The sequence below is a fragment of the Capsicum annuum genome, chromosome 6, assembly GCF_002878395.1.
Source record: "Capsicum annuum cultivar UCD-10X-F1 chromosome 6, UCD10Xv1.1, whole genome shotgun sequence".
NCBI lineage: Eukaryota > Viridiplantae > Streptophyta > Magnoliopsida > Solanales > Solanaceae > Capsicum > Capsicum annuum.
The window spans coordinates 223,386,683-223,411,584 of NC_061116.1; the positions used below are offsets into that span (position 1 = coordinate 223,386,683).

The 24,902-nt window shown below is 31.6% G+C and overlaps 3 protein-coding genes and 1 pseudogene across 4 annotated transcripts; 1 reads left to right on the forward strand and 3 right to left on the reverse strand.

Annotated features, from left to right (window-relative positions):
- Window positions 1-6,385: 6,385 nt before the first annotated feature.
- Window positions 6,386-10,112, forward strand: LOC107875496 (serine/arginine-rich splicing factor SR45a). Of its 2 annotated transcripts, XM_016722234.2 has the most exons (7): window positions 6,386-6,528; window positions 7,729-7,751; window positions 7,828-7,905; window positions 7,980-8,091; window positions 8,332-8,481; window positions 8,870-8,933; window positions 9,018-10,112. In XM_016722234.2, the coding sequence occupies exons 2-7, from the start codon at window positions 7,729-7,731 to the stop codon at window positions 9,839-9,841; spliced, it is 1,251 nt and encodes a 416-aa protein (XP_016577720.1). In that variant the 5' UTR covers window positions 6,386-6,528; the 3' UTR covers window positions 9,842-10,112. The 2 variants fall into 2 exon arrangements, with proteins under 2 accessions (XP_016577720.1, XP_047270100.1); XM_047414144.1 differs by lacking the exons at window positions 6,386-6,528; window positions 7,729-7,751; window positions 7,828-7,905; window positions 7,980-8,091; window positions 8,332-8,481 and adding an exon at window positions 8,516-8,722.
- A 514-nt stretch (window positions 10,113-10,626) lies between these two features.
- Window positions 10,627-14,163, reverse strand: LOC107875495 (annotated as a pseudogene).
- Window positions 14,164-14,799: 636 nt separating this feature from the next.
- Window positions 14,800-19,381, reverse strand: LOC107875494 (acyl-coenzyme A thioesterase 13). The gene is made up of 3 exons (XM_016722233.2): window positions 18,405-19,381; window positions 17,390-17,530; window positions 14,800-15,150 (listed from the first exon to the last, which is right to left on the reverse strand). Exons 1-3 carry the CDS (start codon window positions 18,594-18,596, stop codon window positions 15,007-15,009), a joined length of 477 nt encoding a protein of 158 aa, XP_016577719.1. The 5' UTR covers window positions 18,597-19,381; the 3' UTR covers window positions 14,800-15,006.
- A 2,822-nt stretch (window positions 19,382-22,203) lies between these two features.
- Window positions 22,204-23,772, reverse strand: LOC107873811 (SKP1-like protein 20). Its single transcript, XM_016720748.1, has 2 exons — window positions 23,668-23,772; window positions 22,204-22,377 (listed from the first exon to the last, which is right to left on the reverse strand). Exons 1-2 carry the CDS (start codon window positions 23,770-23,772, stop codon window positions 22,204-22,206), a joined length of 279 nt encoding a protein of 92 aa, XP_016576234.1.
- Window positions 23,773-24,902: the final 1,130 nt, after the last annotated feature.

The following is a 24,902-nucleotide window of genomic DNA, read 5'->3' on the forward strand; positions in this document are numbered from 1 at the left end:
TAAGGGCTAAAGTGAGTAGTGGCGACAAGTTCGAGGAGGAAAAGATATCCTTTCTCGCATTAAAATAACTATGATAAGCAAATTAATTTTACAAAAAGACCATTATATCCTTAAACATTTTATCAATGCCTTTAAGGTGCCATGTTGAAACCAATATTTCTATTATATAACTAGAGGAGCATGGCCCGTGTCAGCACGGACCCAACATTAAGATATTTTACTATGTATAGTAACTTAAATTGTTATTAGTTCGAATTATGAATTATAACACATGAATACACAAAATATATTGACGACTTGGTAGTATTTTGCAAGAAGCCAAGTCTTACAAGATAATTATGTATTCTCTTACTAAGCCGCCATAAACAATATTTGTTTTCATTTTCTCCTTCTATTTTATTCGTCAACTTGTTCTTTGAAGTTAAACTAAATTAATATTTTAAATTCAAATTTTAAGTGTTTCAAAAATTATATAGAAAAAAACTATAGTTACCATCTTTCATATTAATTTAAATTATTTGACTTTGAGAACACGATAAAACATACTTATGTAGCTATTTTATTGAACTTTGCTTTTGTATATGTTTCTTCCATTCAAATGTGGAGTCGTTTGTTAGAATGTATAAAAATAATGCTGATAGAATGTATTAATAATGTTTGCATTAATAATGTTTGTATTAGTAATATTGATATTATTTATGCTAACATTATTTCTTATACACTTTTTTATGTACATTGTACTGTATTAAAACTTGTATTTTCAATTTGATATATTTAAACCAAAGTTTAAAAAAAGATGAATTGCATATATACATCCTAGGATTCACTCGGGATCTAGCATGAGCTCAATATATATTTATTTGTCTCAATTTTTGTAATATAAAATGAATTTAGATAATCAATCATACTTTTAATATGTTTTTAGATATTTTAAGTTGTTAATGTTGTAATTTCTAATATTTTTATGTAATTTTTAAATAATATATGTTGCTCTCTCTATCCAAACTTTTGTGACATTGATAGTCAATTATATTTTCAAAATAATCTAAGTTTTTAATTATTGTTATTTATAATATTTTTCTTCTATTTCAATTTAAGTGGCACTGATACAATTTCGAGAGTCAACCAAATATTTATATCGTTTAAATTTTTTAAGTTGTTAATTATTGTGAATTACAGTATTTTTTAAAGTATTTGTTAAAGATATATAATAGATTAAATTGTTTTCGATATTTAAAGTTTTTAATTATTGTAAATTATAATATTTTTATGTAATTTTCAAAAAATATATGCTACTCTCCTTGTCTAGAGTTTGTGCCCTGATAGTCAATTATATTTCTTAAATAATTTAAATTTTTAATTATTGTGTAAAAAATTTCTACTCTAATTTAAATGACATGATACATAGATAAACATAATAATTAATTAGAGGTGATATAGTAAAATCACGATTGAAGTAACGAAACATACATGTCTTAAATGAGTCACAACAACTAATTAGAAATGATATAATAAAATTATTGTAAAAGATACTTGTGAAAAAAAAGTAAGTGAAATCTCGTATAAGAATTCAAGTTACTTTAAAACATCAAGAGTTAAATTATAATTTTATATCTATTTTATCTTTTTAATTAAATATTATTTAATTATTTATTTATTTAATACTTAGATAACTTATAATAATTAATTAGAGCTGATATTTAGTAAAATTATGATCAAAGTCGTTGAAGCAGACATGTCATCAATGTCCATTCTATTATTTTATTATCTATTATTAATTTTTTAATATGTAAATAATTTATAATAATTAATTAGGAATGATATAATAAAATTACGGAGCAAATAGCTCAAGCCGACAAGTCGATGGAGAGCTTCTTTAAATACTTAGATGACTTGTAATAATTAATTAGGGGTGATATTTAGTAAAAAAAATCACAATTAAAGCAGCTGAAGCAGACATGTCATAATTGTCTATTTTACTTTTTTATTAAATATTATTAATTTTTTAATATATAAAATATTTATTAAAAATGATACAACAAAAAGTAAAATTACTATTGAAGCAACTGAAATAGACATGTCATAAATATCTATTTTTCTTTTTTAAAATTAAATATTTTTTTAATATATAAATGACTTATAATAATTAATAAGAGACAATACAATAAAATCACTATTGAAAAAGTGGAAGCAGACAACATAAGCAGGCATATCAAAAAAAAAAATCTTCTATGTATTAAAAAAATTAAATTAGGTGAAATTGTAGTAACAAATAAGAAAGAAAGTAAATTATATGTTTGATATGAAATTAAATAAAGAACAAAATTTATTTAACTGTATCAATTATAATTAATTTTTATAATAAATTACCATCTTACTAATTAATTTACTTAAATATAATATATTTGAAACAATTTTACACATAAAAAGATAAATATTAAGAATGAAAAATAAATGGAAGATAGAGGGCCCACACGTGTGAAAATAATATAGAAATATGCAAGGCTATGTGTGATGGCATTATAGTAAATTTCTTAGATAGTATTGTTGGTAATTAAAGAGAAAAGAATGGGCTTTCATTAAAATTTTTGATGAGGTTCAAAAAATAATGCACAAAAAATTATCAAATTGAGCTTAGAACTCATGTTTAATGACTAAAATACCCTCAAGCTTTTTAAAATTGTACGAAGTTGCCATGTTGAAACCATCATTTCTATAATATAGAAAAGAAATACTAGAATAGCATGGCTCGGGTCAGCACGAGCCTAACATTAAGATATTCTGATTATGTATGATAAGTTAGATTGATGTCAATATAAATTATAAAACATGAATACACAAAACATATTAACTACTTGATAGTTATTTTTCAATGAGCCAAATTATTTCAGAAGATAATTAGGTATGATTTACTCGTATAAATAACAAAATTCAATGCATTTTAAAGTTCAGATCTTAAATCATAAAAATCACACTTGATACATTAAGTATAAAATATGAGATTAAAATTGATACATAAGACTTGACATCTATTGTATAAAATAGAGAATAATTGTTGAAAAGGATAAACGATTATCTAGTCATTGCATATTATATCACATGTGGTTGTAATTAATAGCCCAAAATTTCAATGTATTCCCTACTAAACCGACATAAACATCATTTGCTTTCATTTCTCCTTTTCTTCTACTTGTTAACTTGTTCTTTAAAGATAAGTCAAATTAATATTTTAAATTTAAATTTTAAATGTTTTGAAAATTATATATAAAAAAAAATATAAGTTACAATCTGTCGTATTAATTTAAGTTATTTCACTTTGAGAACACGATAAACATACTTCTATAAATGTTTTATCGAACTTTGCTTTTGTATATGTTCCTTTCATTGAAACGTAAGAGTCATTTGTTAGAGTGTAGAAAAATAATTTTGACTAGAATGTATTAGTAATGTTAGTATTAATAATGTTGGTAGTATTTATGCTAATATTATTTCTTATACACTGTTTGATGTGTTGTATTAGAACTTGTCTTTTCAATCTTGATATATTTAAATAAAGATTTACAAAAAAAAGGATTGCATATACATTCTAAGATTCAGCATATATTTAGCACGGGTTCAATATATGTCATATTTGTCTCAATTTAGGTGAAACAAATATAATTTAGATAATCAATCATACTTTTAATATGTAGTTAGATAACTTGAGTTGTTAACTATTGTAATTTATAATGTTTTTTATTTATTTTTCAAATCATATACATTACTTTTCTTGTCCAAACTTTTGTGAAATTGATAGTCAATTATATTTTTAAAATAATTTATTTTTTTAATTATTGTGATTTATAATACTTTTCTTCTGTTCCAATTTTAGTGGCACTAATATAATTTCGAGAGTCAACCAAATATTTTATATTTTAAATTTTTTTCAGTTGTTGATTATTGTGATTTATCGTATATTTACATAGTTTTTGAAATATATAACAAATTAAATTATTTTTAGATATTTTAAGTTGTTAACTATTGTAATTTATAATACTTTTTTATGAATAATATATGTTACTCTCTTTGTCCAGAGTTTTGTGTAGTTGATAACCAATTATATTTTTTAAATAATTTAAATTTTTAGTTGTGATGCTTTATAATATTTTTTCTATTTAAATTTAAGTGGCACAATGCTTATATGACCATAATAATTAATCAGGGGCGATATAATAAAATCACAATTGAGCAGCGACGCATAAATGTCTTAAATGACTTACAACGATTAATCAGAAATGACATAGCAAAATTACTATAAAATTACCCATGAAAAAATTTATGTGAATCTCATATAAGATGTCAAATTAATTTAAAACATCAAGAGTTAATTTGTGATTTTTATATCTATTTTATCTTTTTATTAAATATTATTATTTTTTGAATATTTAAATAACTTATAATAATTAATTAGGTATGATATTTAGTAAAACTATGGTGGAAACAACTGAAGCAGACATGTCATAAATGTGTATTTTACTTTTTTACTTAAATATTATTAATTTTTTAATACATAAATAACTTGTAATAATTAATTAGAGATGATATAGTAAAATCACGATTGAAGCATCAAAAACAGATATGTCATAGATGTTTATTTTATATTTTTTAATTAAATATTACTCCTCACAAAATTTAAGAAAATAAAGAAGACTTTTGAATCATGTGGCCTTAAATTAAAGTTGAATCAAATGTGTACCAAAGTGCCATTTAATCTTGTGGTTTTAAACATTTAATGTGGAAAGTTGAAATTAAAGTATTGTAAAAAAAGAAGGGGATCATTTTTTTTAAACAGACTAAAAAGAAAAGTAAGTCATTTTTTTGAAACAGAGGGAATACTAATTTTTTTAATACATAAATGACTTATAATAATTAATTGGAGGTGGTATAGTAAAATTACGGATTGGATATTATTAACTGTTCAATATATAAATGATTTATAATAATTAATTAGAGATTATATAGTAAAATTACGATTAAAGCAGACATGTTATAACTGTTTATTTTATTTTTAATTAAATATTATTAATTTTTAAATATATAAATGAATTATAATAATAATAATTAATCAAGGGTGATATAGGAATGTTGGTGATATTTTAAAAATCAAAGGAACACTAATTATTAGGTTTATTTAGTTAAAATCATAATTCGGTAGATTTTAGATAAATCAAGAAAATATCAAATTAATCAAATAAGTTATATGAGTAAAATACATTTTATATATTAAGATTTTTTAAAATAAAATATTAAAACTTTTGGTTTGAGTTTGAGGTGGTTGAAATAACTACAATCCAACAAGTAATTAATGTTCAAAGTTTAAATTAAAAAAATCATTAACTCATAGGAATAGTATGCTTAATCCAATACAGATAATATGATTTGCATATATAAAAATAACTAATTATCATTATTATTTAGTAACAAATTATGTTTAACCTTATAAGTAAAATCTTGTTAGGTATTTTTCTTTAATTTCTTTTTGTTGGTATATATTGACTTGGCACAAATCTAAAAAAAATATTTATTAAAAATTTATTTTATTAAATACTTCATTAATTATACATTAAAAATTTAAATTAGGCAAACTTGTATTTCAGGTAACAAATAAGAAAGAAAGCAAATTATATGTTTGATATAAAATGTAAATAAGGAATAAAATGTATTTAATTATATTTATCATGTTAAGTATTTTAATAAATTATTATCTTATTAATAAGTTTATTTAAATATATTATATTTGAAATAATTTTATATTATATAACCTAAATAAAAGTATCATCCTAAATACAATGAAAAATATAATTTTTATGAAAAATAAGTGATAGATGAGGGCCCACCTGTGTAAATGAATGCAAGGCTAAAAGCCACATGTGATGACATTTATGTAAATTTTTTAAATGACATTTTCTATAATTAATGAGAAAAAAGTGGATTTTGTTTTAAAATTTTTGATAGGTCCACAAAAAGAAACACAATTTTTTTTCAATAAGAGTTTACAATTTTCTTTTAAAACCTTAATACCCTTATTTTTTAATTTAATGTTAAATAAGTGATATGTTGAAATCACTCCTTCTATTATATAGAAATATATATATATATATATAAAATACTTTTAATTATATAAATAATATAATTTTTTGTTGAGATATAAATTTCCTTATTCTATACTAGCTCCACTCTTGTCATTGATCCACCTCAATTATTTTCCCTATATAAAGAATTGGAATATTGAGAAAAACAATTTTTAAATTTTTAAGTTTTGGTCGAATAAACTGAGTTACAGGTAATTTAAATTTTTAATGTGACAAATTGAATTCCAATTAAAAAGGATTTTGCGTCCGCTGGTCTAGAAACTTCTGTCTGCTATACAAGTATATAACCCTTCCCCCCGCATCACGCCATCCTTCCATTCATCTAATTTCGAGAACCTTCACGAATAACAGAGAGAAATCGACGCATTTCAAATCATACGCCAATAATCTCGTCACGGCAAGTCTTCTTTCATGTGTTCTTTTTTGTATCTTAATTCTATTTTTCGGTACGATTTAGCTAAAATTGTGGATATCAATCAATTAGTTGATGAGATTTTGTATGCCATTTCCATTTGTGATTTGCATAAATGTTTGATCACTTAAAATTGGATTTTTGATGATCAGTTGAATTTGCTTTTACCGACTGGTTGATTCTTCCGTTTGATTTTTTTATTGCTAGAAGACATACTGATCTTCGAAGCTGCTAAATTGAATTAGATTAATTTCATATTTTTAATTTAGATGTTCTAAAACTATATTAGAAACATGATAAAGTTGTAATCCTTCACACTGATATGATTAAAAAATTACACCTTAAAATTGATCGAACTTCGTTGGAAGTTTGCCTCTCGAGACGTGAAACGTGACAAAGTGATCTATGGTTGTGATATATAGCAATGAATGCTCTACATGGACGGGGTTCCCAGTATTTTCGGCGGAGCATAAATATATGTAGGTAAAAACTCATGAATATGTTGCATCAAATATTAGATTTGAGCTCACTTATGTAAGTACAATTAGTTTAGGCTCGGGAAGGGGATCCTTGGAGTAACTGGTAAAGTTGCAAGTGACCCGGAGGTCATGGGTTCAAGCCTTGGAAACCGTCTCTTGCAAAAAATGCAAGGTAAGGCTGCGTATAATACACCCTTGAGGTGGGGCCCTTCCCCGCATAGCGGGATTTTTAGTGCACCGGGCTGCTTTTTTTTAGTTTAGGCTCGGTCGCATTAAGTTTTAAGTACTTGATCTCCCTGTATCTTTATCTGTGACTAAGTAACTAACTGCTGTTGTCTGATTGATTTGGCCAACTTTAATAGTGTCACATAATTTGTTATGCTTTGATCGCCAAGGGGAACTATATTTCCTACTTTTATAATTTGGAATAATAGAGGGAACTATAATGTGAGTTTTTATGGAGCATCGAGTTTGACTCAAAAGATAAAGTGATTTTCCAATATTGGGATGGCGTAGGTCGAGTAGAGCAGATTGGAGTTGGAGGATTATATAGTCTGCGTCTATTAGTTTGGAATTGTTTGATTACTTTGTGATCTTGATTAGCTTGGTTTTACTTATATATTTCTACTGGGCTTGTGAGAAAACACTTGCTCCTCTTTTTCCTTTAAATCATGAGTCTCAACTTTTTGTTTAATGTTAACTGCAGATGTCGTACTCCAGGAGGTCAAGGTATTTTTTGGTCTTAGTTTGGGTCTTTTATGGTTGTTATTCTTTGTCATGTTCAAATATGGCATCTATATTGCAGGTATTCTCGCTCACCTTCATACGATCCATATAGCAAGTCTGTCTCGAGGTCCAGATATGTTTCAAGGAGTCGGTCAAGGTACATTTCTGCTTTGTTCAATTAATAAGCTGGTAACTAGAGTTCATGGTTATTTAACTGTATTGTAATGGCAGGAGCTGTGATTCAAGTGATGTTGAGAACCCAGGGAACAATTTGTATGTGACTGGTCTCTCAGCCCGCGTTAAGGAGCGACATATTGAGGACCATTTTTCTACTGAGGGAAAGGTATGTTTGTTGTTTCTTAAGATTTCCTTCCATTCTGTGGTATGGACTGCGTACATCTTACCCTCCCCAGACCTCACTATGTGGGAATACACTGGGTTTGTTGTTGTTCTCTCTGTAGTTGGTTCATATAGGTCTGTTGCACTCTATTCAAAAGAAAAGAACTCTGTAGAATTTGCTCCTATGTGCATACATATTGTTGGGGATGTCAACATCATTAAATTCTCCTTTTTCTCCTATTAGGTTGAAGATGTTCATCTTGTTGTTGACCCATGGACCCGGGAATCTCGTGGGTTTTGTTTCGTGACAATGTCCACTGTTGAGGAGGCTGATTGCTGCATTAAGTATTTGAATCGCTCAGTACTTGAAGGCAGAGTCATCACTGTGGAGAAGGTTGAATTTATTATTGAATATTTGCTCAGTTGTTAGAATTTTTATGTTTGCAAATTTTTTGCTGGTATCAGCTCTTAGTTGTATCAGCATCATATATTGCTTCAGTAATTTGAGTTTGAAAGTTGTTTGCTTGTTTGGCCTGAGTTTCTTTGGCAGCAAGGAAGCTGTGTGTAGCAGCTCTTCACCAAAGTCGCAATTAACAAATCAAAACACAACAAGCAAACAGACTGTTAACCATAGGGTTGTATAGCCTTCATTTTCTTTTATTCAGCTGCACCCTTATTGCTTTTTATTCATTTCTCCTTGGTTACTTGTATTGGGACATTTGTTGTATCACGTCAACTTGCCAATGTCTAGATTTTCTGTCTGACAATTGTCTCCTATGCAGGCTCGGAGGAGAAGAGGTAGAACACCAACTCCAGGAAAATATTTGGGGCTTAGAACTGTTCGCGGTATGATATCATATCCCTACCTACGTATAATTTACCTTGGTTACTTGTCGGTGATGTCTTCTAATTTCAACCTTGTAAATGTAGTTCGTCGTGAATCACGAAATTATTCTCCTCGTTCAAGGAGTCGCTCTCCTTGTTACTCATCTGAAAGCTACAGGAGCAGGAGCAGGTCCCACTCTCCATATTACAGACGAGGGCGTAGATCCTACTCTCCCTATTACAGAGGACGCCAGAGATCCCACTCTCCGTATTACAGTCGACGCTGCCGTTACTCAGAATCACCTTATTCTCCTTACCATAGTCGTGGCAGGTCTTACTCTCGATCTTTATCTCCATACAGTCAGCGTGATCGGTCCTACTCTCCAGATGAGCGTTACTACAGAAGAAGCCATTACCGTGACTATTCCCCCGACAGTTATCGACGTGATCGTTCCTATTCTCCAGATGGCCGTTACTATAGAAGAAGCCATTACCGTGACTATTCTCCCAACAATTATCGACGTGATCGTTCCTATTCTCCAGATGACCGTTACTATAGAAGAATCCACTACCGTGACTACTCTCCTGATAGCCGTGATTGTTCCTACTCTCCAGATGTTCGTTACAACAGAATGAGCCGCTATCGTGCCTACTCTCCGGACAACAGTTACTATTATCGAAGGAGCCGACACCGTTCCACTTCTCGGAGCATTTCACCTCGATATCAGAGGTCCAGGAGAAGCTACTCACCTAGTGTATCACCTAGGCGGTCAAAGAGGAGCTATTCAAGAAGTGTTTCCAGGAGTAGTCGCTCTCGTAGCAGTTACTCTCCTATCCCGAAGAAAAGCTCTAAGAGGAGCCGCAGTGTCAGTGCATCTTCCAGATTTGTTTCAAGGTCTGGTACACCTAGATCTTCGCCTTCACCATGAGAGGACTAACCTATTAGGAAGGCTTAATGTGTTACTGTATGCTGCTAAAAGTTTAAAGGCGTACTAGATTGGTCTCTCAAGGAGAACTACTATCTGTTTTCCAGCTTATGTGACTAGTAGAAATGGGTCTGGCTGTACTATCGACTTTGTATTTTAATACATTATCTATGATCTGCTGAGGTAATAATGTTGTATTGACCGACTTTGAAAAAGCTGTAACAGATTGATATGTACATGTGCCCAGGAACAAATATCTTTTAGTTTGCTTTTATATGTGGGTTGTGTATTCTTTAGCTCACCTTCTGTTGGTTGTGCATTACATAGGATTTCAATTTCATCGGTTATCAGTTTCTGAATTTTCCTGTTACCATCTCTTGCACATGACATGTGGAGCCTTGAACTAGTTGTAGTTTGCATAGATTAGAACCCACATAGCGTCGAAGTAGTTGTAGTTAGTTTAATTATACAGGTGTTGCATACGGCTGTTTGTCATGATTATATGTGGTTCCACGTGAGCGTTTTTCCTTGACAAGAGTCCTCAAAATGACTCTAGTGGTACATACTCTTGTATTATTATTCTACATATCTTAAGGGATACTTGATTTTTTCTTTTGTTTGCTAAAAATGGAGGGAACAATATTTGCTTTTATATGAACTCCGGTAAGAGGGGAGCCATATTTGCCCAAGTTCTCTATACAAGTAGGCAACTGAAATATATAGTATTAGATAGAATTTTTGGGGATAGGTTTCCTACTTCAGTATTTCTCTAGTTTAAATGGAGTAACATAGTCCAAGAATATACATATATATATACACACATACATTATAAACAAAAGAGTAACGGGTGTAATGGTACTCTAGACAAAGCAAAACATATCCACCTCCATTAACGAGCATATATTATACACTGCAGCGTTCTTCAGGAGCATATGCTGCTAAATACATGTTATCTGAAAACTATAATACTATATGATAAAAGAACCAAAATACATGTTATCTGAAAACTATAATACTATATGATAAAAGAACCAAACAGGTATTTTGGTTTACATAAATACTTCATCACATTTTACTAGCATATTTACCAAATAATGAATGCCGCCCCTCAGCAATTAGCTCCCCAGTAGCTTTGTTTTTTCACAACTACACTTGTTCCAGAATAACCTCCTTTCTTACCCAAGACTTGACCGATGATCTCCAACTCATCCTGCGAAAATCCCAACAAAAATGCATATAACAAAATCCACAATTTATCAGTAAAAGGTAAATGCACATTATTTGGTAAATATGCAAGTAAAATGTGTGATTAGTGTGGTGCACTCTTCTTTACTGAAGGACATCCAAGAGTGCTAGCGACATTTGGAAGGTTCAAAATACAAAACATAGTGTGTAGGTATGTGAAGTGGCAGAGGTGCAAAAGAAAGAGTTTGGCCTACCAAAACTAGCTGCACCATTTTCCAATCACATTCAAGTTTCCATATATCCATGAATTTCATCAAAGGATTGCCTAAACCTGAGGATAAATTCACTACAGTAGTGGTAGCTGACAGGTAACTACATTTTGGGCATTTTATAGCTCTCTCTCTCCCTCTCACAGCTATTCAAGTTGCTAGAGCCATTACAACAACAACAACGTACCTAGAATAGTTGCTAGAGCCATTATGGATATCATTCTACAAGCTGAGGAGCTTCTATCATTATAGGGGTTAAGTTTTACCCCGTACTGCCTATCAGTATCAAACAGATAGGCGGTGTGAAGACCGAGAGGAACAAGTGCCTCAGACCTACTTGAGATGCATGTTAGACCACCAATACTAAGGAGTGGAATCAATGACTATCTTTTGATGCGGTGTTAGTATAATGTCAATGATCATTGAGCTAAAATGAAATCGCTTGAAACCCTCTATTAGTTTGCCCCTCCACAATAATATACATTTAACTGGGCTTCTCAATCTAAGGCAGATGCTGTGGATAACACGTTGAATGCATACGCATATGTAAGTGCTCTTTAGGCATTTCATCTTTTTCTCAGTCTCTTTTCTCATACATTTTGAAAATTAATTCAAATTAGGAGTGCTTACATCAACCTTTGCGCTTGAAAGAAATGAAATCGACATGTCCACTGATACACTCGTGGGGTTACCTCCCACATTGACACACCCAGCCCCAACAGCATCAACAAGATTGGCTATAGCACCAGACGCTAATTTTCCTTCTCTATCCTACCAATTCACAACAAAGAAGCTTATTTCCAAGCATCAATGCATCGAAAAAGAGAACATAAATTCAACTTCAGAACCCTGCGTCTGCATATGAAAAGGCAAGATATACACATACACTCCAGACAGATAATGAGATACTTACACCGTCCTCATTCATGCAACGTTACTTCATTTTAAAATGTGCTACAATGTTTGACACCACTATAGTCTATAGTCATATATTTATCACCACATTCAAGAACTCAAATTCTAAACTTTGATGTTATGCATCTTTTATCAAACTAATTCAAATTCCAAACTCTGAAGTAATGTTTATTTTATCAAACTACTCCATTCACTTTCACCTTTCGCATGTCGAAAGTCAAATTGCATGAACTTTGACTAACATTTTGTGAAGTGTTTTTAATCATATTAATATGAGAAGGATTGCAATCTATAACATTTTTTGTATACTTTTCGTACATCTAAATTTTAAATTTAAAATATAAAGTCAATATACTTCAATAATTTAGCTTTAAAGTTTATCCAAACTGACTTTCCTAATGCGAGATGTAACAAATAAAAGTCAATGGAGGGAGTAACTTCTTTATTCATAAGGTAAACTTTTATAGATGTACGACCAGCAAGAAGCATATGCTGGTGTAGTTGAACTAAAATAGAGTCACTAGAAGAAACTTCTAAGTTGCTGTATACATTAGTTTAATTAAAGTGGATCAGTTTTGGGCTCGTTTGGTTGAGAGTGACTCAGGAGAGATGAGGAATAACTAATTAACTTTGGGATGAGTTTTTTGGTTGAGATAATAATTAATAAATAACTTATCTCGAAATTATACCCACATTATGGTTAAAGCAAAATCCCAACCAAACTAACCCCGATAGTATTATACAAAAGCCAAAAGTATAACAGTTTTAAACTTGATGTTTAATGAAATACATACAGTGAGGCGAGGAGGAGCTTTGAAGGTGCAAAAGACTAGACCGGGTTCAACCCGATCAACTCGGATGCCTCTGAGCGCATAAACACTCGTAGAAGCTAAAACCGGTGCCGGTTCGGTGAGGAGGAATGTCAAGCGATGAAACCCGGTCCGATTCTTCCTGGGTTAATTCAAGGAAACCTTTTGCTTTTTCCATTATTTCCCTCTTCTTGCTTTGTTGTACAATTTCTGTGTTTCCTCTTAATTTGGCCTTCATGTGCCACACCCTTTCTTTGGAGAAAAATTAGTTTATTTCTTTTGGCAATCAAAAGACATTTACATTCTAAGTACTTTCTTTAAAAAAATAAATTAATTTTATGTCAAGTCTTTTTTTTTTGGGTGAACAACTTTATGTTTAAGTCAAAATTAAATAAATAAATTAAAACAGAAGAAACTTTAAGGAGTCGTTTGGTTTGACGTATAAAAAATTTAAGGGATAAGTTATTTCGGGATAAAATAAAAGATCACTTAATTCCTTGTTTGGTTGGAGAGATTAATCCAACCTGGGATAGCTTATCCCATCATTTTTCCAGTGATGGAATAACTTATCCCATATACATGGTGGGATAAGTTATTTCGGGTAATAACTAATTTCAGTATTAGTAATCTCGGGATAACAATTTCCCAACCAAACGACCCCTTAAAAGCTACTTTTATGAGCCATACAAACATCTAAATTTTATTTGGACTACAAATTTCACAATTCCTTTTCTCTTTCTCACTGAAAATTTATAACAAAGTCAAACCTTACAACATCAATGAAAACGTGAACAGAAATTAGAACAGAGAGACTGTAATTTTAGATGAATTGATCCTTCGAACCCCTTCGTTCTTTTTTAGTTCCGTCATTGATATCTTATTATAGGAGTAGTAAATGATAGTACTAATAATTTGAGGTGGGTTAAAAGTTGGCCAGGATAATAAAGAGAAAGAAAAAAACGAGCTGAAATATCCTCTCAGATCTTTAATTAAATAAAGGTTACAAGTGAATTCCACAATATTATTAAGTTAAAAAAGATAAAGTTGCTTAAATAATTGAGACAACATTAGTGTCCCAAAAATTATCAAAGTTGTCAAACAACTTTGATAGTTGTTGAAACAACTTCTATAATTATTGAAACAACCTTCTTAGTTGTTAGAGCAAAAATGTTTGAAAAAAACAAACTGAAAAGAAAAATAAATTATCCCCTTTACCTAATTTTTAAAACTTAAAAACCCCTCACTACCTTTTATTCAAAGTCCGTATAATAAAGTCCACAAAAGCATATAGCAAGCAGTAGACATGGAATATTATGAGTACTATATATCCGATGAACAATAAGTACTATGGATCTGGTGGTGGCAGCAAAACATTTTATCGGTTTGTTACCGCATACAAGTTAAAATTTGTATTTAACTGTTACTAGTACCTGTTGTGCATAATTTGGAGCGTTGAACTAGTAATTATGTATATATTAGACTATTCCACAATATTTGATCATTGAATAAAGAAGTCCGAGCATATCTCAACAGTTTAATATAAATCAACTACGCCTTAATTCTAAACTCATTGAGGCTCGAGAATCCTCTATATAAGTCCCGCTCTATTCGAATCGATTTAAAGGGAAGCCTGGTGTACTACACATCACGCTATGTGTGGGGTCCAGGAAAAGGCTGGACCACAAGAGCCTATTGGAATCGATTTCATAACCGATAAATGATGTGTCTCTGAAGGCACCTATTACCAACAAAGCTGTAATAAATGCAACGGTACACCGCACCAAATGAAAATCTTTGTATCCACCTCCATTAACAAGCAAATATTTACATCGGACTTGTTCCTAACAGATACAATGCTGCTCAATACTATCACAGCATGAGAAAAAACTGTGCACCATACTGATTTTTAAAAAAGAAGCATTACATATGATCCAGAAACTGGAAACTGAACCACATCTTCAAAGAAGCATCTTGGTTGTTAGAAATTACTTCACATTTTACTAGCATGTTTACCGAATAATGAATGTCGCCCCTCAGCAATGAGTTCCCCAGTCGTTTTATTTTTCACAATTACACTCGTTCCAGAATAACCTCCTTTCTGACCCAAGACTCGACCAATGATCTCCAACACATCCTGCAAATATTCCATGCAAAGAAGTACATAAGAAAGTATGTAATCAATTAAAAGAGGTTGAATGCACATTCAGAAAGATGATATCAAGAAATAACTTTCCGATTGAAAGATGGGAGTGAGTGATCAAAGGCAGGATAAAACACTTTTGAGTCGGTTCAGACCCTGCCTAAACTGTTACGATGAGGAGATGAGGGGAAAATACGAGACGTTATGCAAACATATAAGAAGTCTAGTAGCTTAATTCATAGTATTATCTTACCAGGAAGAAATATGTGAGAAACAACATCAACTCGAATTGGATGGATAAACAGCAATAAGTGAAGTGCATTGCCAGCTACTAACTGATGGACACTCATATTGGAGAGGCAAGAAACTTGGTACATTTTTCAAATCAGTCTGTGGTTTTTAATTACAAACTATGCTCCCAAAGTTCAGTGCAGTATTCACTTTCACAGGAAAACAGTTTTATAAAGAAAGGGGAGGTAGAGGGGGCTTGCTGCAGCGTGCTCTTCTGTAATCCAACAACAAAATGCACCCCATGAGCCGTTGCAAATCACTCAACCCTCAGTGTCTGCTGGAGAAGTGGTGGTTCTATCCCCTATATTGTTTTGCAGGGACCATTACACATTCGTCATGCCAATGCACTGATACACCCAGACAACTTACGTCCAACTCTCACGTGTCCGTAAAGCAGTCAAATTCCTACCATCACTTTTCTACTAACCCGGCTTCCCAAATAACCACACAAACGATGCCTACATGCTCTCTACTTAGTCAAATCCAGACTGGTTCTTACTTAACAAAGCAGCCAAAGTTCAAAATATCTCTGTTTTATGGCACCAACCTGAGGATGTGGATTGTACGATTCTTCCACTGGAATTTATACTTAACCTGATTGAGAAAAAGTTGATTATATGTTTACACATATCCTTGATGAATTCATCAAATTGATGCAATTGTTTGATAGATAATTGGTGGATCATAGAGGAGCTGCTTTGATGTCTATTGCAGGTTCGGTTAACACTAGACCTTTATATACATTGGTGAATTAAACAATCTGAGACAATGGAGCTTATTAGAATTGAAGAGTTGAGTACATATATTTTGATTTAACCACTTTGAACGAACCTTAAGTTGGTTCTTGCTGTATTTGTGGACTTAATCCTAAATTGTGTTGGCAAAATATGGAACCCAGTATGTCTCATTGATGCCAATAGGGTATCCAAATAATCTAAGGTATACATTGATTCCATGTATAAACACTCCTTTTATAACAAGAGCCAGTCATATACCCATAGCTATGCCTAGCAAATCAAGCCTTGCAACACTGCCTAAACCCTCATCTCCTCAAACTCCGAAGCTACTCTAACCCAAAAAATTGCACAAACGAGCTTCTTACGCAGAACCAATATGTTAAAGTCCATGTTCGTCTCTATCCATGATATCATCGCCAACCAAAGCAATTGAATGCTACATCAGCCAAGATGGAACTGAGAGACTAAAGAGGATGAGCGGGTTTGGAAGGATAATGAACAAGTTTTGGGCCAAGGAGTCCAGGATATAGGGAGAAAGCAATGGCAGAGATAAATGGAGTCTACAAACCTCCTAGTATAATCAAAACCCAGTCAAGGAAACACCTCTAATTATATCAGTGGACAGTGGTTTTACCCAAAATTTTGTTAGTCCACAGCGGGTGAGCTGCATACCACATATTAAATTATTTCTTAACGAGGGAAAATTCATCACTGATGGACAAATCAATAGGGCAGAACTAGATACAGCTGATGGAAAATCTGCAAAAAATCCTGCAGAAGGGTATTTGTGGATGTTTTGCCCAACAATCAAGAACCATGGCCAGGGAATGTTGCATAGATGTGAGAAAAGTCTCTGGTTGTTTAAATGAAGTATTATTATTAACATTTGAACTGCTTTCCTGAAATTGTGAGGACCCTGATCAGCAAGTCCATTAGCAGATGTAGTGTCATGAGAATATAGCTCATCGTTGTTATTATTCAGTATAATATTTAATAACTTGCACATGATGAATGCAGAACTGGTCTATCTTCCTCTTTACACATTTCATTTCTTTATTCGGCATTTTCCTCTTATTATTCTTTCTTTCTCTGTTAATTCCGAAATACAGTATGATCATATTGAAAGGTGCAGAAATCTGATAAAAATTGTCACAGATTTCATGAACCAATAATGAATCACTGAAGAGATAGGGAGGAGGGCTTACATCAGCCTTAGCAGTTGAAAGAAATGAAATCGACATGTCCACTGATACATTCATCGGGAGACCTTCCACGTAGACTACTGCACCCCCGACCTCATCAACTAGATTGGCAATGGCACCAGATGCTAGCTTCCCTTCTCTATCCTACAAAGATACACCAAAAAGAACTTCAAATCCCAAGTAACAATTCAGTAGAAAAAAGTCAATTCAATTATAAAACCCTTCATCTGCATAAGATCGAAGCAGGAAAAATATCTGCATACACCACAAATAGAAAATGAAATGCTTATGCTGCCCCGACTTATCAGAATCAACCTCTCTACCCCCAATGTAGGGGTAAGGTCTGCATACACTCTACTCTCCCTGCCCTATCCAGACCGCACGATTACACAGTGATTTTACTGTTATTGTTGTTTATTCCGTCCCAATCTATACAATGCTCTTTTTCTCATAAGGTTAGTGTCAAGGCTAGCTTGCATGCTAAAATTTTTCACACTAGTATATTTCGAAACAATTGTTCCAATATTCAAATTCTAATATGTAATATTTCTTTATCAAAAACCCCTTTAAATCCTTAGATCACCTATGACTCTAATACTCTCTTCAACCATTACTTTGAGATAATATATTTATATACAACAATCAAGATTTCTGATTTATTATACGAATCAAATTAAACATTGAAAATGGTAATTGGGGGTCATCTTACAGTCAGACGACGAGGAACTTTAAAGGTGCAAAAAACTTGGCCTGGTTCAATTCGGTCAACCCGGGTGCCTGTAGCGCATAGTAATTATATTTTCATTTTGCTTTTGATAAATTACTCTTAGAAGTACTGAACATTGATTTAGGTGAAGGTCATATACACATATACAGTAGATAAATTAGGAATTATTATATTTCTATACAACTATCACAACATTAAAGAATTCTGACTAATTATAACCAACCAAAATTTAAACATTAAAAATGGAAAGCGCATAACAAAGACTGGGAAAAAAAGGGGGATTTGACTTACAGTGAGACGAGGAGGAACTTTGAAGGTGCAAAAAACTTGACCCGGTTCAACTCGGTCAACCCGGATACCTCTAAGCGCATAATACTCATAGAAGCTACACTCGGAACCGAACCGGTGAGGAGGAAAGGTTAGAGACGAAACCCGGTCCGATTCTGCTTGGGTTAATTCAAGAAAAGCTTTCACTTTCTCCATTTTCTTCGTTTTCTTGGCGCTTTCTCTTGGTTTTACCAGGGTAATTTGGGTATTTTAATGGAGAGGATGATCGGAAAATATTAATTGGAGAAGAGAGAAATGGCGCTTCTCTTGGTTTTACCGCTCCAAAATGTTTTGTTTCTAAACATCATAATTTTCTTATATACATTCCTTTTGATTTCTCATTGATATGTTCGGTGCCCGCATTGAAATCTAAAACTTTTTAAAATTAAAATTTAGATATTTAAAAATTATATAAAAGATATTATAAATTGTAACTTCTATTTTTTCAACTTGATTAGAAAATATATTTTTAAATTTTAGTTAAAATTTATATGTTTAACTTGAAAAAAAAAAAGTAAGTAAAGCATTTAAATGGAAATGAATGGAGTAGTGCATATAATTAGGACCGAAAGAAATCGTGTGAATACGTCGATAAGGAGATGTGAGATGTGAGAGATTGATTGTAATTAATACTCCATTACTTTGTAATAATGTACTATATTTCTATATTACGTCACAACATTAAAGTACTCAGATTAATTAGAGTAATCAAAATTAAAATACTGAAAATGGTAAGTAAACACGTAACACGAACCGGAAAAAGCAAGGAGGCAAAATTGGGGAGTGAGATAAGGAGGAACTTTGAAGGTGCAAAAAACTTGGCCCGGTTCAATTCGGTCAACCCGAATGCCTGTCCGTAGCGAGCCGAGGAATTGCAAGAGATGAAACCTGCATTGATTCTGCTTGAGTTAATTTCGCTTTCCTTCTCTTGGTGTTTTCCCTTGATTTTACAAGCCTACGTAGATTGAGTAGCTTTATGGACAAGAAAGATTTTAGGAGGGTAGTTTCAGAATAATCAAAATAATTGAAAAATTCAGTCGAATTCCAAAAAAAAACATGGAAAAGTCGTAAGTACCCCTAAATTAATTAAGGTCAAAATCTCAACAAGTTGATATGACTTAGAAAGTGTGTTCACGGTGAAAAAAATAGATATTGAATATGTGTCTTTTTTTTATTGGATATTGAAAAAAATAAAGTACCATACTTTTTTTTTTTTTTTTCAAGAAAAAGTCATAGGTATAATTTCTCTTTTACCCGTATTATTCTTACTTAATTTAAAGATAATACTCCTATTTTCTTTTTACTTTTCTAAAAAGACAACAACATATTCAATGTATTCCCACATAATGGGGTCTGAGATGAGTAAAGTTTACGCAGTTCATATCACTAACTTCAAAGAAATAAAGATGTTATTTTTTATAGATCCCCGAACACTTTTCTGAAAAGGACAAATTGATAAATTCCTCAGTCTTCTTATTTCTTAAATTTTGTATCGGTCAAAAAGTGTACGTAGTTCATACCACCTCAGATGATGTATTGATACGAGTACGATAGTGATTGTGGATCAATACGTAAAGAACTCGTGCTCGGGTGACTGACCAACTAATGGAACAAGCTTTGGAGTGTTGGCTCATTAAGGACATTTTAGTCATTTTATAATAAGTTGTAACCTAGGCTATAAATAGAACATATTAGGTTATTTTCTCATAACTTAGATGATATTTTGAGAGCTCTTGAGAGTGTTCATACAAGTGTGGATATCACTTGTGAAAAGTGTGGAATCACTTGTGTTGGTTGCTTGTTTTGAAACGTTAGTTGCTTGGGATTCCGTTCCCTTGAGGTCACCGTAGGAATCTTGGGTCTTAGTGTTCAATATACACTTTGGTTCATAGTGTTTGTGCATTGTGTGTCAAGTTATCTATCATTCTATCTTATTGTTGTTGTTGTGTTCATTCTCGGTTTTGGGTGTCCAAATCCGAGACCTTGTTGTGTTATTTTTGTTCTTGTTATTGTGTTATAATCTTAGTTTGTGGCTCGCTGATTATAGGTGTTGAACACCTTAGAATCTTATTGTTATCGTGTTTGTATTGTTATTATGTAGTGAATCCGAGAGGGGTTACCAAAAGTGGGCCTCGGTTCTTCAAATCATGGATTGTTTTGGTGTGTGTTAGTGTCTTCCTTGTCGATCTTGTATTATTTGGTATCAAAGCATGGCTTGATTTTGTTTTCACAAGATCAATCTTGGGCTAGCTAGCTTAAAAATACAAAAAAAAATATATGTAGAAGTTGTTTTTGTTCTTGGCCGAGACATGTTTCTTTGTAGCTAGATCTTGTAGTCTTTTGTTTGTTTAGATTGTTTCTAGTGTTGGTTTCTTTCTCACCAACACCAAAGTGTCTAAATCTAATGGTTTCTTTTGTTGTGATATTTTGAATTCTGGGAGTCGAAAATAAGTTATAAATCCTATAAAAGTGACGCAATTATTGTTTCGGAAAGTATAACTTTCTTGAAATTAATTGCTACGATAGCAATGAAATTGGATCTCGACGAAGAACGTAAGAAAATTGAAGTGAATATGTCATTGAAGGTAATTCTTCTCCAATTGTCATTACGAATGACAATGGAGTGAGAGTTTTCATCGAGTTGAAGAAGCAATTTTCTGGATTGGTTAATTTTTCGCCGTGTATTTCGTTTTCAACAAATCGAATGAGGAAATCGAGTTTGATAGAGAAACTGGGGGCTGTAGTATGTATGGTAATATTTGTATCAAATGATTTGAACAAGTTCATGTTTTAATTTTGTATTCTGATAAATGTAATCATAATTTTCCGAATGTATAACTTATGATTATACATTCGATTGAATGTATAACATGTTATTATACATTCGATTGAATGTATAACATGTCATTATATATTCGAGTCAATGTATAATGAAACTGTGACTAGTCCAAATTTTGCATTTTTTTCCAAAAATTATGATTTTTAGAAATTTTGCATAATACAATAACTCGGTGTAAAAAATTGATACAACTATGTATTTCATTGTCGTAACAAAGACTGCAAGTGGGTGTTGAAGGCGTCTAGTATGAATCATTTGAAAATATTTGTGATAAAAAGATTTGATTCGGAGTATACTTGCAGTCTTAGTGATAGAGTACTGAATAACTTGGTTGCAACAATGAAAACAAACAAAACCATCATGAAAACAAGCAAACAACAACAGATGTTCAAGCCTTGCTGCAAAATCATAGTCAACCTTGTTGTCCCCTTGACAGTGTCTAGTTTTTGGGCATTTCAAATCCCGCTAGATTACATACTCAAATAGCATGCAACGAGAAACATTTGAATATCATGCCAACATTGAAGTCAGGATTGGGGGACTCAGCACTTCCAAATGATGAGGAGGAGAAGTGCCTATTTCCTACTGAAAGTTCATTACTCAAGAAGCAGATGCCTCCACAATACAAATATGCCACTAGCTAAAAAACAACTTAAAGCAACAACGCTTGAAAGCAACACAGAGGAACAACATAAATCTCCAGTAGCAATCAAATAAAACCACAACAGCCCAATAAACCAAGTAAATATATAAGCATAGCACAAATAGATTTTAACAAATCTTCTCATTGAACAACCACCACTAAAAAGTTGTGACGCAAAAATTAAGAACAACGAAATCTAAAGGTTCCAAAAGCAAACATCCATTGAAAACATATTTACTATTAATAGAAAGTGTTTATAGCATCAGAATACGAGCACTTCTTTACTCAAAGGCCCAGGCAGTCTCCTTCCTGACCTCCTCCTCCTCTTCAGGTGTGAAGTTATTCTTGATGTTGAAGGTCTTGCGAATTTCCTCTGTAGTCTTTCCTTTGATCATGTCAGCCACAGTCTGACAGGTGAGATCCAGCAGGCTCTCGATGTTCAAATAGTTGCTAGCCTGAAAAGTTGTAAGAACAACATCCATTAGAAATCTAAAACAATTACTACAAAAAAAAAATATATATTTAAAGGTTTTAACTTTACTAACATGTTATATTAGCATCAGTGATACAAGAACCATATATTAAATTAAATTACTTGTTAAAAGATCTAGCCTAACAACAAAAATATCAAACGAGAATCTTTAAAGTCAAAGCCTTCCTAATAGGAATAATTATGAAGGCTTTAAAGTTAAAGTCTTCCTAATAGGAATAATCAACGAGAATCTTTTTACAATTAGCCAAGCAGATAACATTTATCACCCCAGATAACAAACAACACATACAACAAATGCAAATATTGTAAATGCAATGCATAAAAACTATAACAGTGGATGGAACCTAAACAGTACACAAAAGCATTAAAAATCAACTCAACACAGGTACACGAACAAGTGAACCCTAAATAGAAAATCAGGCAAATAAGGGGAACACATTATATACACGAACAATAAGAGCAAACAAGAACAAATATTATAAAACTTACCAATGAGCCCTAAACAAAAAATCAGGCAAAATAAACTACCTATCAATCAAATTAGTACCAATGAAAGCTAGAAAATTCAACAATACACAAACAATTAAAGCAAGAGAAACATAAACCTTAACCATCACATAAAGGTATAACAGTCCGTGAACAACAAATAGATTTATAATCCAATAATCAAATAATCAAATAAGTACAACAAAGGTATGAAAATCAACTTAATTTAGATAATTTATACGAAAAATAAAATCAGACTCTAATTACACAACAGTAACACATGTATGATGTTAGCTTATACATTCAAAATATTACATCAGACCCTGATTATACAACAGTTAGACATGTATGAGTGTAACTTATACATTCAATAATTAAACTGTAGTAATGTATAATGTCATGATACACATTTACTACTTAAAAATGTATAACCTATAAGCTTGTTAGTATGTATAATGCCACCTTATACAATATTAGGACTTTATGACTATTTAAACGTTCAGAACTGTCAATGTATAACATATTGAAATATATTTCGGAATATCGATATTATACATTATTTGGGTAAAAATAACTAATGTATAATGTTTTATACTTTACAATTTAAACATCGAGAATGTATGATGTCTTATGTACCAATATGTTTGTAATGTAGCCTTATACAAAATACTAATATTATACATTAGTATTCCGAAAAATTAATATGTTCCAATATATTATACATTAATGCTCCAAAGTAAGTAAAATATACATGTATAATCAATACCTTCGGAAGATATGGTCGACTGGAATCGTCAAACTTCTTCTTACTGGCCGCTATTGAATTTGACTTCTTCAATCTGGAACTGGACGCTTCTTTCAATTTCTTCATTGTTGTCAGATCGTTTCGATGCTTTGAACGATTCTCTGCAAAATTGGATCCTTCAAAATCAAATGTACCAGGAACAAACCCAACGGGGATATCTTGTTTTTTAAATCTAACTGACTAGGTCCTAAAATAAAGTTAGAACAAGAATCAATTACCAATTTTTACAGTAATTCGATTAACCTGAATCAACTACAAACCAAGAAAATAAAAAATCAAATTTGTATTATATGAAGAAAATAAAAAAAAAATCGAACTACGAAACTTGAAAATACATGCAAAATAAGGTAAATTCATATAAATGAACATGCATCCATAAAATATATGGAAAAATTTAAAAATAAGTAAAGCTGAAAAAAAAGAAGAAGAAAAATCTACAATCCAAGAATCGAACTTGTATTATATGAAGAAAACAGAAAAAATCAAATTACGAAATTTGAAAATATTTGCAAAATAAGGTAAAATGAACATGCATCCACAAAATATACGTGCAAATTCAAAATTGGTAAAGTTGAAAAAAATAAAATCAAATAAATCATCAAAGCTTACAAATTTGTAACCCCCAAGGTAACTTAAATTTTGCTGTGAAAAAGAAAATTCAAATATGAAGGATATATTGGGTGTGTAGTGAGAGAATATGGGAGAGTAGAATATGGAAGAGAAAATTCTGTTGTGAGATATATAATATTTAAGAAAGAGAAAATTGAAAAGAAAGAGATTTATGTAAATAGTTTGGGATATATATAAATACTTAATTAAATTAATATATAATGTAGTAGCACAAAAAATCCTTTCGCTCCTCGCGCACCCGCCAAATTTAGCATTGACCTTCTTCCCTAGGTTATTTATGCTATTTCTTGGTCACGTGGAATCAAGACTTTTAGGCCCATATGCCAATAGAAACAAATTTCATTAAAGTAAGATCTGAATCTAATTTGTGCACAGCTTTAGAGGTCTTCAGAATCATGGCATCTTCATAATAAAAATGTTACACAAAACGTTAACTGCTACATCGATGAAAAATATAATTTAATTAAATTATGCATAGTACATACCCCTATGTTGGCCCAATATTTAACTATGCATTTTCGTTCTCAAGTTAAAAGAAAAATATTAAGAGAAAAGACACTTTTTTT

Coding starts and splice junctions, on each gene's coding strand:
- LOC107875494 (XM_016722233.2), bottom strand. CDS start 18,596: ATGGAGAAAGTGAAAGCTTTTCTTGAATTAACCCAAGCAGAATCGGAC. Junction 17,531..18,404: donor AAGTTCCTCCTCGTCTCACT/GTAAGTCAAATC, acceptor GTATCTTTGTAG/GATAGAGAAGGGAAGCTAGC. Junction 15,151..17,389: donor TTTCAACTGCTAAGGCTGAT/GTAAGCCCTCCT, acceptor GAATATTTGCAG/GATGTGTTGGAGATCATTGG.
- LOC107873811 (XM_016720748.1), bottom strand. CDS start 23,772: ATGAAGAAATTGAAAGAAGCGTCCAGTTCCAGATTGAAGAAGTCAAAT. Junction 22,378..23,667: donor GTCGACCATATCTTCCGAAG/GTATTGATTATA, acceptor ACAACTTTTCAG/GCTAGCAACTATTTGAACAT.
- LOC107875496 (XM_016722234.2), top strand. CDS start 7,729: ATGTCGTACTCCAGGAGGTCAAG. Junction 8,092..8,331: donor ATTTTTCTACTGAGGGAAAG/GTATGTTTGTTG, acceptor TTCTCCTATTAG/GTTGAAGATGTTCATCTTGT. Junction 8,934..9,017: donor GGGGCTTAGAACTGTTCGCG/GTATGATATCAT, acceptor TTGTAAATGTAG/TTCGTCGTGAATCACGAAAT.